General features: G+C 47.9%; 1 protein-coding gene and 1 pseudogene across 1 annotated transcript; one reads left to right on the top strand and one right to left on the bottom strand.

The window, feature by feature from the left end:
* Window positions 1–1,869: 1,869 nt before the first annotated feature.
* LOC107526553 (GTP-binding nuclear protein Ran-like) lies at window positions 1,870–2,544 on the bottom strand (annotated as a pseudogene).
* A 4,661-nt stretch (window positions 2,545–7,205) lies between these two features.
* On the top strand, window positions 7,206–15,157 carry ZP3 (zona pellucida glycoprotein 3). Its single transcript, XM_016199067.2, is given in 8 exon segments — window positions 7,206–7,490; window positions 9,181–9,299; window positions 11,003–11,106; window positions 11,189–11,366; window positions 11,463–11,580; window positions 14,341–14,432; window positions 14,568–14,695; window positions 14,937–15,157. Coding segments are annotated over 8 exon segments (1,245 nt in total).
* The last annotated feature ends 915 nt before the right edge of the window (window positions 15,158–16,072 follow it).

Here is a 16,072-nt window from a genome sequence, read left to right as displayed (position 1 = left end):
AGGTCACATAGTCTGTCAAGTGAGCTGTAAATATTACATATTGACATTTAACAATGAAATAGTGAAAAATTTCCCACATACCCCAGGGCCCTTTTCCTTTTATACCCCTAAATTTCTTTTCACCTCACCCACTGAAAAAAAGTACACCAATCTTAGTCCATCAGGGCCCCCCCAGCAAAAGTCTGGTTACAGAATTAACGAATGGCACAGAATCAGTGGCGTGTGCATAGGCGTGTCTGGCAAATTCCAGCTGCCCCACAATTCGTGGCTATTCTTGTTCTTATTCTCTATCCCACGCCAGCTGTTTTGTCTCCCCAGGGTGACAGGCAGAAGGGAAAGTTTTAAGCACCTACTGAATCTCTAACATAAACTAGCTGGGGAGATGGGCATATATGCCCTAACATTTGTTTGTATTGGAGTTATTTATCTGGCGTGTCTTTCCCCACCACACACACATGGTGTTATTAACTCGACTGCAAAGTGTCAGAGAGACAGTAAGGTGCAGAGACAATGGAACAGGAACTGGGGCCAGGTAGACCTGGGGCCGAATCTTGGTTTCTGTTCTCACTAGCTGTGTGACCTTGGGTACAACTTGTCTGAGTGCTTGTTTGCACATCTGTAAAATGAGGCCAATGACACTTACTAGGTGGGTATAAGGATTAAGTACATAGCCTAGCCCCGGCATATTGTGAGTAAATGATAATGGTAATTATTATTATTATAGCTATTTTTATCATAATTTCTAAAAGTGACCTAAAAAGTTGTGTTTTTTTTAAAATATATCTTTATTGATTTCAGAGAGAGTAAAGGAGAGGGGGAGAGAGATGGAAACATCAATGATGAGAGAGTCATTGATCGAGCCCGCAACCCGGGCATGTGCCCTGACTGGGAATCGAACCCCAATCGCCTGGATCCTAGGTTGACGCTCAACCGCTGAGCCACACCCGGCCGGGCAAAAGTATTTTCTTTTATGATTTGTGTTTTTTTGGCAGGGGAGTGGGGGTCATATTTAGCAAACACACTCCACCTCACTCTGCCCTAGGAAGTTTTATTTCCTTTTAAAAGTTTTAAAGTTTTGTTCATTCACTGTCAGCTCTTTATCTAGAATTCTTTTTTGCTTGTTTGTTTTTGTTAATCCTCACCAGAGGATATTTTCCCCATTGATTTTTTTAGAGAACGTGGAAGGGAAGGGGGGGGGGGGGGAGAGACACATCGATTGGTTGCCTCCCACACATGCCCTGTCTGGGGCTGGGGATAGAACCTGCAACTCAGGTCTGTGACCTTGCCCAGGAATCGAACCCTCGATCCTTTGGTGCACGGGCCAATGCTCTAACCACTGAGCAACACTGGCCAGGGCTAGAATTCATTTTTATGTATGAAATAGAAATCCAGTTTTTTCTCATATGGATAATAATTGTTACAGCTTTTATTGAGTTGTCCATCTGTTCCCTTGGTCATGTATCATATTTCCACATATGTAAGTGGTTGTTTGGGCTCTGTCATCTATTTCACTATTTTTTTTTTTTTTTTCCTAACAGCACTCTGCTTTAATTACCATGCCTATAATAGTCTCTTTTTATATTTGAAATACAACTATATTCTGATTCTAAATGAAAAGGAATGGGAATGACAGTAACAAATAAGATTTCACTACTGAATATTATGATGCAACTGCAATGCTCGTATAGTTGAAACTCAATAAGGAAACAACTTCATTCCAAAACAGCTAAATATGTAGGTCCAAAAAATGAAGGTATTTTTTAACTGCCACATTCACTCCAAAGCCCATTCAGCTCTTTAAGCATCCAAAGGTCAAGCACAGGTTCTGCTCAGCTGTATAAGAAAGTGTTGTACGCTGCACCACTGACATCACAGGACAGTTGCCTGTAAAACTAGACTTCTGACGCTGGGTCCAGCTTCCTTCTCTCGCAGGTCATCATCCCCATCCATCTGGGCAACCTCTAGGTCACGCTCACACTGTGTTGCCAAAGCTGGGTTCAGGACAACTTTTGGTGGGGCAAAAGCAGGCATGGCGACAAACTCCAAGTTAGGGTCGCCAATTAGTTTTCTAGCAAGCCAGAGGAAGGGCTTTTCAAAGTTGTCATTACTTTTGGCAGGAATGTCATAGTATTGCTTTCAGTGGAAGACAATTGATTTTCCCTTAACTTTCCCGTCTTTAATAGCCACTCTGCTGCCACACAGCACGATGGGGATGTTTTTACACACTTATCAGATCTCTATGCCAGTTAGGCACATTCTTGTAAGTAACCCTTGAAGTTACATCAAACATTATAATGGCCCACTGGGCTTGGACTTAAAGCCTTCTCTTGCAAACTTCTGGCCCACTGCATCCCACACATTGAACTTAATAGGCCCTCTGTTGGTGTGGAACATGAAGGCATGGACCTTAACATCCTGGGTGGCTACCTACTTCTTCTCAAGTTTACCAGTCAGATGATGTTTCACGAATGTAGTTTTCCCAGTCCTACCATCAGCAACCAACACAAGTTTGAACTTAACTTGGTGTTCTCCTTGGGTAGCCATGGTAATGTTACTTCCAGAAGTGTCTCTAGGGCTGTCCCTATGATGTGTCTTAATATCTGTTAGGGTGTGTCTCTCACATTGTTCTTTTTCTTTTTTTAACAGTTATTATTATTTTTAAAAATATATATCTGTTGATTTCAGAGAGAGGAAGGGAGAGGGAGAGAGAGAGATAGAAACATCAATGATGAGAGAGTTGTCATTGATCGGCTACCTCCTGCATGCCCCTGACTGGGGATCGAGCCCGCAACCCAGGCATGTGCCCTGACCAGGAATGGAACCTCAATCTCCTGGATCCTAGGTCATGCTCAACCACTGAGCCACACCCAGCCAGGCAACAGTTATGTTATACATGATCAGTATCATAAACAGTTGGCCAATATAGAAAAACCCAAGTATAACTATTATTATGTCTAATTAGCAGACAGGTAAGGACAAAATGGATTCTGAATTCGATATCAATCTATAGGTTTACAGGCTTTGTCAATGTCTTGGGGTAGCTGTCTACCTCTGGTTTCAGCAGCTTCTCATCCTAGAGAAGTTTTTGATGTCCTCAGATGGGGTAGATATCTATTCACAGCTAGGTGCCTGATAAGGTCCCTTCCAATGTGGTTGGAGATTATCTTTTATTTGATGTATTTTCCAGTAAACAAAATCTCTAGGTGGCAGTCAAATGATCTTTAAAATCTTTGTTTTCTTGGAACTGGGCATGTTCACCCAATATGAATTGGGGAGCTGGTGGGACACAATGGGTCTGGGTCTGCAGTGTGGTCGTGGGTGTGCTTTAGAATTTTGCTAACTGTGCCAAGTAAATGCTGATGTAAGAAATGTCCAATCCTGTAAAAGTATTTTATAAGAATTTATTTGATTTGAACTTACTACATATGCCAGGATGCAAGATCTCTAATGATTCTTGTTCTTTTTCTTCAAAAGCCTTAAAATTTTAGAATCAGTTTCTCTCTCTCTCAATCTCTCTCTCTCTCTCTCTCACACACACACACACACACACACACACACACACACCTGTTGGAATTTTGATAGAAATAATAAATTTGGGGGTTATTGATATCTTTATGATATTGCATTTCCCATCCATGAATATGGACTACCTCTCTGTGTATTTAGGTATTTTTTGATGATTTTCAATAAAATTTCATAAATTTCTCCTCAAAGATCTTACAGATCTTTTGTTTGTTTTATGCCTAGCAACCTCGTATTTTATTTTAGCAGTTGCTTTTGAAACCTGGTTAATAGCCTTCTTCTGAAAATGGGTCCCATTGTCTTCTCATTCACTTGAATCTGACTTAGAGAGGGTTTATTTTTATTTTTACAATATTTTAAATGGGCTTTTAGAGAGAGAGAGAGAGAGATTTGTTGTTCCACTCATCCATGCACCCATTGGTTGATTCTGGTATGTGCCCTGACTGGAGACTGAACCTGTAACCCTGGCTTATTGAGACCACTCTCTAACCAACTGAGCCACTTGGCCAGGGTCAGAGAGGGTTTATTTTTAACTTTTTATTTTGAAATTCTGTTTACCCTTTACCCAGATTCAGCAAATGTGAACATTTTGCTACATATGCTCTCTCTGTATCTCTTTACACTTGTGTGTCTGTGTATGTATGTCTATATATATGTATCTACACATATACACACATACATATATACATATGTAGGGTCTATGTATATATGTATGTGTGTGTACATATGTATACCTACATACATATATAAACATGCTAATTTTCTAAACACTAGACATCATCCCCTCACATCAGGAGACACTTGATGTCAGTTTATCCCACTGTTGGGATATTTTTTCCACTAATGGTTAGTTAACTTTGACAATGTGGCTAAAGTGGTGTCTGCCAGATTTATCCACTATAAAGTAATCACTTAATTCTTTGTAACTAATAATCTTTAGGGAGAAACTTTGAAACTATGCATTCAAACTTCCACCAATTAGTTTTATTGTTTTTATTGTGATAAAACATATATACCATAAAATTTACCATTTTAACCGTTTTTAAGTGTACAATTCAGTGGCATTCAGTACATTCACAGTGTTGTGCAACCATCACCACTATCCATCTCCAGAACTTTTCCCCCAGCTTTATCAAGATATAAGTAACATATAACATTGTATAAGTTTAAGGTGTACAGCACATTAATTTGATACTTACACATATAGCAAAATGATCACTAGCATAGATTTAGCTAACATCTCCATCACACCATCAACTAATTTTTAATATGCACTGATAATTCTTGCCTGAATATATTACTACTATGATGATTGCAAATGGTTATTAGCTGGCATTCAACTGTTATGAAGTTTCCCTTATATGGAAAAAGTTTTCCCATTGACATGTTTTTATGTAGGTATTTATCATCAGCATGGATGCTCATGGACTCTTATCTTATTCAATGTGTAGTTTTTATTGTTCTATTCATTTTGATGTACAGTTGTCCCCAATTTGGCCAGTGGGACCCCTTCACTTCACGATTCGATTTGGCTCCTGTGTTCTTTTGACCCATCCTCATCATTTTGTGAGCATTTTTTTGGCTTAACAAGATGTTTCAGAGTCTCCTTGTATTTTCCCAGCCCTAGCCTGGAATCAGCCAATTCTCCAAGAAACCATGGGTCCTGCTCTTACAGAGGAATAGTACTTAGAAACCAACATCTGGGCAATAAGGAATTTTAAGGAAAATTTATGCTCTGGGCTGGTGGCCAGGACTTTGGTGCATTCTGGCCACCAGAGGGCAGCACTTCTCAGAAAAGTGCAAAAGACCCAGAATTTGGGTTGGGCTGAGCAGGCCATGCTTCCTGATAGAGGTGTCTCTGGCTCTCTTTTTTAAAAAAGGGAAACACAAGCACCCCCACCACATGCTTACCACAAGTCCATGTACATGAAGACACCCCTATCGTTACCCAGACTCCCCTCACCCTACCCTCACAAATTTCTTCATATCTTTTTTTCTTCTAAGGGGGGTTAGCTCTGAAGCAGAGAAAAAGAGGGGATGGATATGAGGCTTCAGGGAGGTCCTGATCTCTCCTCACCAGCCCACCCCACCCTACTGCCAGCACAATCTGAAAACACAGCTGTGGGTAACAAGCATGGAGATGCCCCTTCCCCAGTGGGCTCCAGCTCCTAGGATACAGTTTCTCAGTAGCTGTCCCACAGGGGCCTCAGGCCACAGCTGGCTCCCTCCTTCTGGAATTGGTAGGCAGGAAACCCAGAGAGGAGGGTTTGCACAGGGGTAGGCCACCCAGGTGAGCCTGGAGCCTTAACTGAGTTCCTACCTGCTTCTCTCTGTTGGCTGTCTCTAGCCCCCAAGCCCCATGTTGATCAGGTCAGAGGAAGTTGTGGGGGTAATCTCTTCCCTCCATTTATTTATTTTCCCACAAGTAAACTAGAGTATTAAAACACATACACACCCACAGGCCCTGGCTGGGTAGCTCAGTTGGTTAGAGCGTCCTCCCAATACACTGAGGTTGCAGGTTCGGTCTCTGGTCAGGGCACAAAGAATTAACCAATGAATGTGCGAATGAGTGGAACAACAAATTGATGTGTGTTTTTTTCTCTCTCTCCCTCCCTCTCTCTCTCTGAAAATCAATCAATCTTTAGCAACTTAAATTAATGGTTCAATTACTTTAAAAGCATGCATTTACAAGTGACTACACATTTCTACCCTTAGGAAGTTAACCTTTGTATTTCTCCTTTCCTCCTGAAGGAGTTTCACCCAGGCCTGGCAGAGTAGGCCATCAGCAAATGCTGACCCTGTCAGCCCTTCTCCACCCTCTCCCATCAGGACTGGGGCAGTAGCCTCCTGACCCTTGGCTCCAGTCCTACAGCTTGGAGGCAGAGCTGGCCAGCTCACTCACCTGATTCGGCACCCTTCTGTGGTGTTTCTCAACCAGAGTAAAACCCAGCTTCTCAGCCAGCACCTTCATGATCCTCCCCAGCCCTTTAAACTGCCACGCTCTCCCCCCGCCCGCAATCTGAGGCTCCTTAATTCTGAGCTCCTGGCTTTTTCCCCGAGCCCATCCAGTGCCCTTTCTACACCTCTGTCCACACAGCTGCCTCCACCTAAAATGACCTCCCCTCCTACTTTCCATAATGTTGGCAGCACCCCACAAAATTACCCAGTTACTAATGATGTCTCCTCCTGTTCTCACTTGGGATGAGCTCCCTGCCTTCTCTGATCAAACTCTCCCCACCCTTCAATCAAGACCTTTCTCTTGGCCTCCCCCATTGACCTGGGACAGCTCTTAGCTCCCTCCGTGGGCTATGAGGGCAGGGCCAGCAAAGGGTGGACACCCGGGGTGGGAGTAGAAAGGGATGGGAAATTATGACTGACCAGGCTGCCAGCCCACACTTCTCAAACTTTAATGTGAATACCAATCACTTGGGGAGAGAGTGAAAACACAGATTCCAACCCGGTGGTCTGGGGTGGGGCCGAGAGCCTGCATTTCTAATAAGCTCCAGGTGATGCCCATGCTGCTGCATGGGGGTCGATTGGAGTAGCAAGGACAGGGCTGACTGGATTGGCTGGGGAAGGGAGGCGGGGGGAGTCCAGGTGTGAGTGGCCAGCACCCAGGGTATAAGATGGCAGGTGGGGGCTGGCCAGCAGTCACTAGTGGGAGTGTTTGTTTTGTAGGTGTCATGGCGCTGAGCTATGGGCTCTTCATCTGCCTTCTCCTCTGGGGAGGCACGGAGCTGTGCTGCTCCGAGCCCTTCTGGCAGGGTGGGACCCCTCGCGTTGTGGTGAAGTGTCTGGAGGCCCAGCTTGTGGTTACTGTCAGCAAAGACCTTTTTGGCACCAGGAAACTCATCAGGACTGCAGACCTCACCCTGGGCCCTGAGCACTGTGAGCCCCTGGTCTCTATGGACACTGATGATGTGGTCAGGTTTGAGGTTGGGCTACATGATTGTGGCAACAGCCTGCAGGTGAGGCTTGGGCCCCCTCGGTGTCCCCGGCTTTGGTGGGAGGACATGGGAGAGGCTGCCCGCAATGGAAAGTGTGGATTCAGACTAGAGACTAGGGCAGCTCCCTTTCACTTGTGGGAGGAGGAACAGCTGAGGCCTGGAGCTGGGCATTGGTGATATGGGGCTGGGATGGGAGGAAGCTCCTGTCTTTAGTTGCCCAAATGAGTAGGTTGGTGGAGTACAGAGGGGCAGTGCATTTTGGGCTAGACTGGGGACTGGGGGCTTAATGTGGGAGGTATGTTCAAGAGGAGAGTTGAGTAGTCCAGGCCAGACCAGTTCCCCCAAGTGAGGGGGGGATGGCAGATATAGTCCTCACTTAATGTCATAAATAGGTTCTGTGACTTTCAGCAAAATGACCTATAATGAAACCAATTTTATCATAGGCTAATTGATTTAAATAGGGCATCTCATCAACATTATAATGAAACTGCTGTACTCAGACTAGGAGGGGCCTTCCAGCAAGGCAGGGCTTGCCTGGGCACAGATCCCTAGCTGGTCCACGATCCCCTGGACCAACTTCATTGCACTTCATGGAGAACCTGCCCTCCCCTCCATCATGGGGCCCCCACTTCTGCCCACCCAGGTTTGGACTCAAATCTTTGTAGTTTGGCTGGGGTGAGACAAGCCCAGCCCCTGGTTTTCGGTGTGGTTCCTAGGGTTTGCCTTGAGGCCTCCTGGCCCCTTGTATCCCTGGGATTATTCTAGTTTGGTAACTTCCAAACCCTGTGTATTAGACTCAGCTGTTAAGACTAAGCTGGGGCTTTTAAAACTCCATTCCCATATTCTGTACTATATCAGAATGGAAGTGGGAGGCAGATATCGGTATCTTTAAGATCCCAGATGACTCCACTAGCCTGACCAGTGCAGTGTTTCCCATGACTGGCTTCCCAATCTTGCCTAATAAGGATCACCTGGGGCCAGGGCTTCTTGGGAATGGCACCTGTGTAGTCCCACAGGTTCAATCTTGGTTTAATATCCTGCTATCCTGAAATTCTTAACTTCTGAACATTTTCATTTTGCAATGGGCCCCACAAATTATGCAGCTGGTCCATCTGGGGCACTTTTTAGTAGAAGCTAGGACTCTCCCCTGAAGATCGAGGGGTTAGGGTGGGCCAGGCAGCCACTTGGGCCCCACGCGATCTGGGAAGCTGACTAGAAGCTGCAGATTGCCCCACAGCACTTGCCCCAGGCTCTCCCTGCCTCAGGCAACCATGGAACCAATTTGGCTTTCTGTGGAATGAGCATGAGAACAAGCCAGAAGAGGGAGAGCATCATAAGTGTTAACTGCTGTGGCAATGAGTTCAAGTTCCCAGAACTTCCTGGTTTCACCCTGGCCCCAGGCCTCCCAGAGAAAGAAAACTGGATGTGCAACTGGGGTGGGGGTGGCAGCCTGAGCAGGGGAGCAGATGCCCAGCACCTCTGGTTCAGGGAGCTGAGTCAGATCCCTGTAGTGCCATCAACACTTTAGGGGTGAAAAACGTGTGAGGGTGATACCTGCCCAGGCTCTCCCTGGGTCAGCAGCAGAGTGGGCTTTGAGTCCAGGGCCTGTGTTCTCTCCGCCTCCTGTGGGCTGCACTCCTGCTCCCTTGCATAGGTTGGGCCCACCTCTGACAGGTGAAGCTGGTGGGGCTGACCCTTCCCTTTCCTTCAGGTGACTGAGGATGCCCTGGTATACAGCACATTCCTGCTCCACAAGCCCCACCCTGTGGGAAACCTGTCCATCCTGAGGACTAAGCAGGCGATGGTGCCCATCACGTGCCGCTTCCCCAGGTTAGTGTGGAAGGAGCTGTTGCTGCCGCTGGTGCCGAGGCCCCTTGGCAATTGTGTCAGCCTCCCAGCAGCATCTGACAACATGGCTGCAAGAAGGTAAAAGTGCTTGGGCTGTGGTCACCGCCCTCAGCCCTGGATGGAGTTGGGGGCCTCAGCAATGCATCTGGGCCACAGCTGCCTCTTGGTGAAAGCTGCAGGGCTGCCCAGCCCAGGCCCCCTTGGAGTTCAGAAGACTTTTTCAGTAGCGTAGGGAGAGGTTCCAAGCTCTGACCAAGGCAACCTGCTCTTTCCCTGTGGTGTAACCCAGTACACGTGTGAGTGGGGGAAGCCCCTCAAGCCCTAAGCACTAAACAACACCTGTGAATTCGGGCATTGAGGTGTGAGGAGGGGGTGACTGTGGCTTATAACACAATGCAGAGTCCTGGGCTGGGCTGAGTGCAGAGTGTGTAGGCCTTAATCCCTGCCTTCTTCTCTGGGAGAAGGTAGGGGAGGATGGTGCTGACACCGTGAGGGCACACGGATAAGCCATGTGCCCGAAGAGGGGTGGAGGGAGGGGTTCCCAGAACAAGATCCTAGATCAGGCCTTGGAACGTGTGGGGCTGAGACAGTAGGCAGAGCCCCCCCGCCCCACCCCACCCCCAGGGAAGGCAGCATGTCACTAGTAGGGGCTACAGCCTGCGGGCCTGGAGCATATGGCCTAATAAAGGGAGGGGGACAGATGGGTTCTAAAGGCTGAGATGCAGTGAAGGTGTTCAGCTTAGCAGGTGCCCTCCCTAAGCACCAAGCAGAATGGGTAAGAACTTATTTTCAACCCGGAAGGGTCTCTGTAGCTTGTAGGAGAGGAAGGTGGGAGTTGGTGGGACCAGATGGGAGACTGGGATGCAGTAAGACCTGACCTGTGGCAGGTGACTTTAGGGAGCTAAGGAGAGCTATAGGAGCTGGGTGCCTGACAATGTTGGGTGGGGGAGATGGAGATGCCAAGGGCAGGACTCTGAGCCTGCCCGCCCATTGGCCAGAGAGACTGAAGCCTTCCTGGGATCATAGCTATCTCTCACTTCAAAATAGCTCTGCTTGGGACTGACCTGAGAATGTTGGCTCACCTGGCCTAATGGCTGCAGACAGTGTGGGGTGGCTTGCCATAGGCTGAGATCCTTTATCCTTGCTTCTATTAGCTGAGGGCTGGTTCTTGAAGTAGCCTCTTCAATGAGATGCCATGGAAGGGATGGACCCCATCTGGCTGCTTCCAGGGACCTTCCTGTTTCAGAATAGGCTCAGAGTATCTCACTGACATCTTAGGAACCAGAGTCCTAACTGCATTTATCTCTGAACTTCTTCACTGGTACTGGTCTCAAGAATCCTGAGTGGTACAGAGGGGAATTGTGGCTTCAGACCCCAAACTTGAGCCTCCAGGATGAACCTTAACAAGGAGCAGATGTGGGCCTAGAAACCAAAGTAACGAGATATCTGTTCATGCTGTAGCTCAGGTGTCCTCATGGCTGGGAGGGCCCACTCAGTTGTTGAATACAGGTGGTTAAGGGACAGGATCAGACTTTGTGTGTTCAGATGCCTTGACTAGCTGCCTGGCTGGATCATTGCTAAAGACTTTGTAATGAGGTAGAAGGGAGACACACCCCCCTCTCTAATGTGGAGCCAGATGGGGTGAGCCCCACAACAAGTGTGGGCAGCTCCTTTTCTCTTCCCAGGAAGGGTAACGTGAGCAGCCATGCCATCCTGCCCACCTGGGTGCCCTTCAGGACCACAGTGTTTTCGGAGGAGAAGCTGGTTTTTTCCCTGTACCTCATGGAGGGTAAGCAAGGAGGGCTGGCAGGGGGAGCTTGCAGGCAGAACTCTGCCAGGGAGAGTCTCTCACCCCTGGCTGTGCCCTTCAGAGAACTGGAGCTCTAAGAAGAGGTCCCCTACCTTCCAACTGGGAGATGTAGCCCACCTCCAGGCCGAAGTTCACACTGGTAGCCATGTGCCACTGCGACTGTTTGTGGACCACTGTGTGGCCACACCAACGCCAAATCGGAACTCCTCCCCTTATCACACCATCGTGGACTTCCACGGGTGAGGGCTGGGCTGCCTTTCTGGGGCACCCTCATAACATGACCTACGCCACCTTCTGCATCCTTTGACCCCACTCTTCACTCATTCTCTTCAAAGTTGTCTCGTGGATGGCCTCTACGAAGCTTCATCCGCTTTCAAAGCTCCCAGACCGGGGCCAGGGACTCTCCAGTTCACAGTGGATGTGTTTCACTTTGCTAATGACTCCAGAAACACGGTAATACCTTTTTATTAAGTACCCTGAAATGAGACTGAACTCTAGGGGTCAGGCTGACCAGGCTTACTCTGCTGCTTTAGCTCACTGCCTCCTCAAGGAATAACTTGATAGGTCTTCCCCTATCCTAGTAACTCAACTTGCCAAGTAGATAAAACCGTGGGCTCTAGAGAGATCTTCAAGGAGAAGGCATGGGTGACCCAATCCCTTAGATAGGTAGAAAACCCATGAAGGATAGAGACAGAATTGGGGGTCCTAGAAATAGAACAAAGTAGGAGAATAGGAACCTAGGAGACTTAGCTGACAGTTAAGAGTAAGATGAACACTAAGATGAGCACCAACAGCCATGGCATTTGGTGCCCAGGTCACTGAACTTGTCCTTGCCAGGGTCAGCAGGGCCAGAACCCAGACGATGGTGGGTTGAGTAAAGGAGTTGACAAAAGCAGGTGTGTCAGCCTTCCTGGAGGCTTTCTAGAAGGGCAAGGAAAGCAGGTATGAACTTCTTTGCATACAGGGTAGCATCTTGAACCAGATCATAGGCTAGACCAGTGACTTTTTGAAACCTGAATACATCAGTATCACCTGGAGGGCATGTTGAAATAGATTGTTGGGCCCTACCTCCAGGGTCTGGCTCAGTAGGTCTGCATTGGAGTCTAGAATTTGCATTCCTATCAAGTCTCCAGTGGCTGTTGCTGCTGCTGCTCTGGGAGCCACACCTTCAGATCCACTAAGCTAGAAAGCCCACTTGAAACTAAGGGGATGGAGGGGGTGGGAGCTAAGTTGTGGACTGCTCCTGATGCCTGAGGTATGGACAAATGGGGCAGGAAGCACAGGCAGAAGGACTGGCCTCTAGCCAGAAAGTTCTGGTAAAACCTTAGAAATAAAAATCAAGTAGCTTTTAAACAAACTTCCTGAGATAGGAGTGGAAGGTGCAAAGTTTGGAATAGCTGGTGAGGGGGGGGAAGTGATTAAAGCAGGGGTTCTCAACTTTGGCTCTGTACTAATCACCTGGAAAGTGATCCTATGATACTTGCTTATAATCCCATATATTTTCACTTAATTGAAAGTGGGGCCTGGCATCGCCTTTTCCAACATCTTATGAAAATCTTCAAACATCATGTTGAAAGAATTTTATAGCAAACACCTATGTACCTACCACCTAGGTTCTACCATTAATATTATATTACCCATCCACTCATCTATCTTGTTTTACTCGAAAATGCATCAAAAGCCACTTAAGCTCCCAATGACTCTAATAAGCAGCCAGGTTTGCAAACCACTGAACCAGAGGATCAAAGGCTAGGAGGCTTTAGGGGCAAGCAGTGTGAACTTATTAAAGACTACATTGATACTCCCTCATCTCGCCCAGCAATTCTGTTCTGAGTAGTTTTTTTTTTAAAAAAAAAATCTCTATTGATTTCAGAGAGGAAGGGAGAGGGAGAGAGATAGAAACATCAATGATGAAAGTCATTGATCAGCTGCCTCCTGCACACCCCCAACTGGGAATCGAGCCTGCAACCTGGGCATGTGCCCTGACTGGGAATTGAACAGAGATCTTCTGGATCCTAGGTCCATGCTCAACTGCTGAGCCACGCCCGCCAAGCTGAGAAGAGTAGTTTGATACAGACTGGTAGATAGCAGGAGGGGCAGGAATTACATATGTTAGTGAGATGCCCTGAAGCTTCTGACGACAGGTCCTGGGTTGAATGGAGCTGGGGATAAAGGAGAATAGCTTCCAAGGAAGGATCCTGGTCCCCCCATTGGTGACTTGTGGACCATAAGCTAGAGGATCCTTTTGGGGATAGGGAGTTGATATTGACTTCAGAGGTGGTCCAGTGGGAAGAATGGGCATAAGGTTTTATACAGGTGGTGGCCTGAGCTGGTATCTGCATCTCCAGGGATTGGGAGTAACTAAGATACCAGAGGACAATGCTGACCAGTGGAAGTTAGCCTGAGCTCTGAGAGGGTTCTCCCTCAAAGGTGGGCCGAGTGGTCTGGCTGACTGTGGCCATGGCACAAAGAAGGAACACCTTATTCACGAGCTAATGGGGAACTGCCCTAGGATCTCAGGCCCCAGTTAGCATCAGGAATCTGCTGAGAATAAGCTGAAGATAAAGCAGTTTCCTTCCTGGAATAGGGACTCCCAAGGACCTGAACCCTTCTCTGGTGGGGCAGATAGTGCATCCTGCCCTGTTCAAGTTTCTGAAATGGTTTCCCTGCCTGTATACTTGGCCACTAGGTGGTGGCCAAGGTTTGCGGCTCAGCAGAAGCTTCAGAGAAAAGGTGATGGAATTTCCCTGCCCTTGCAGGGTTGGCAGGGGACTGTTGATGTACCATCTGGGGTATAAAATAGGACCTCTGGCTGAGGATGCCTCTGTCAAGAGGACCAGAACTGACTTGAGCCCTGGCTTTGTCAAAATTTCCACCTACCCCAGGTGGTCTGGGGGACTTTGGCCTCTTTGTACTTGATTCCTGGCCCTGGCCCCTTGGTTCCAACTTAATGGGCCCAGGTAAGTAATGGACACACTAAGTAATTGGACAAGTTTGGGAAAGACTGGGGCAATAAAGATGATGGGTTCCAATTTAGAATCCAATTTGCTACTTGCTCTGAAGTTTTAGACAAGTTAATCTCTGACCTTCTGTTGCCCCATCTCTAAAATGAGGCTCTTCCACCCCTCCCCCAAGGATTATATAAGAACTGACTTACTAACATCACTAACACAGCTTAGAACCCCACCTCGTAATAGCAGCTTTTACTTCCAGATATATATCACCTGCCACCTGAAGGTCACTCCGGCTGACCAAGTCCCAGACCAACTAAACAAAGCCTGTTCCTTCAGCAAGTCCTCCAACAGGTGAGATAAGATTGGACATGGCTGGGGTAGCCAACTTAATTGACTACCCTCATGTCTATTCCCCAACATGAACATTATCAACAAACTGCTTCCTGCAGGCAACTCAGTCTTCTAATCCTCTTGTCTTCCTCTCAGCTGGTCCCCCGTAGAAGGCACTGCTGATATCTGTCACTGCTGTAACAAGGGCAGCTGTGGCATTCCAGGTCGTTCCAGGAGACTGGTGGGACAGTGGCGCAAGTCTGCTTCCCGCAGTCGCAGGCACGGTAGGTCTTACCTTGGCCACAGGGCTATTGTCCTCCCCTTGGTCTAGGGTACCTACTGTCACCTCAGGGTGACATTTTTCTCCCTTATATCCAATTTAAGGATGCTTGCCTCTAGAAGTGCAGTTTTGAGCTTTCTCGGCTTAAAACAAAACCTAGTTCAGCCCACTGAGGCAGACAAAACCCCTATTAACCCAATTCCTGGTGAGGGACAAAGGTAACCCTTGGATGTCTTCTCTTTCAGTGACAGAAGAGGCAGATGTCACAGTGGGGCCACTGATCTTCCTGGGAAAGACTGGTTACCATGATGTGGAGGAGTCAACCTCTTCTCTCACCTCTGTGATGCTGGGGTTAGGCCTAGCAATGGTGGTATCCCTGACTCTGGCCACCATTGTCCTGGGTCTTGCCAAGTGGCGTCAGGCTGCTTTCCACACTGTGATGTGACCTATGTATGCTTCTCAATAAAACAAGAAAGCAACCTTTGGGGTGTAGTGCAGTGACTACAGATGGGGGTGAACTGGGCGTGGTTGTGGGGGAGGGGAAGACTGCAAAACAGCACCAGGGATTCAAATAGCACAATCTAAGCACTGTCGCCAGGCTGGTTTGTGAAGGCAAGCCTACATTTCCCTGGCTTTGGGCCTCATGTCTTTCCTGGGGGCAAGGCTCATCTTCCCAGGGGCAACTATAATGTCATGTCTCCAAAAAGGCCAAGACAAAAGCTGGGGGCAAAAGTGGTGTGGGCCCTGCCAGCTGTGCTTCTAGGTTAGCAAAGGATCTTGGGTGTCTCTGGGTCCTTGGATCTGTTTTGAAGTGGGGTGTGGAGGAAAGGACTAAAGGACTTCTAGTTCCTTTTCCTAGAGGCAGCAAGCAGAAAGCCACATGTCCACATGCCACAGGCCTGAAGTCCAGAGGTGATTGGGCCTAGAGGGGTGGTCTGGGCAATGGACATCTCCGCCTGAAGCTGCTGTAGAGAAGCACATCTGCGGGTGTGTGCGCCCTGCCCTGGGTACCTCAGGAGGGCTGGGACCTGCTTTGTGCTTCCTGTTGCTGAGGGGAACTGCATCTTTGCCTCTCGTACCTTCATGTCACTCTCCCCACATAGGTTGCCTTCCTCCCCCAGGCCGTGGCCTCAGCGCCTAAGAGTGCCCAGTAAAGAAATGGTGCACAGGGAGTTGTGGCCCCCTCTCCAGGACAAGGGGTCATGTTTCCTCTGCTGAGGGCTGTGAAGCCTCTCAGTGGGCTGGCCCTTAGCTGGCTCCAACCTCACCCCAGACCCAACTCATTCTCACGGGGTGAAGGGTCCCCTTCACTGCAGAATCCCAGCTTTGCTAGATACCTATGAGTCTTGGGGTCCTTGGAGGCAACACAGGCTGGTACCTG

The sequence above is a fragment of the Miniopterus natalensis genome, chromosome 3 (genome assembly GCF_054644295.1).
Source record: "Miniopterus natalensis isolate mMinNat1 chromosome 3, mMinNat1.hap1, whole genome shotgun sequence".
Classification (NCBI taxonomy): Eukaryota; Metazoa; Chordata; class Mammalia; order Chiroptera; family Miniopteridae; genus Miniopterus; species Miniopterus natalensis.
This window is presented reverse-complemented; position numbering and strand designations above follow the sequence as displayed.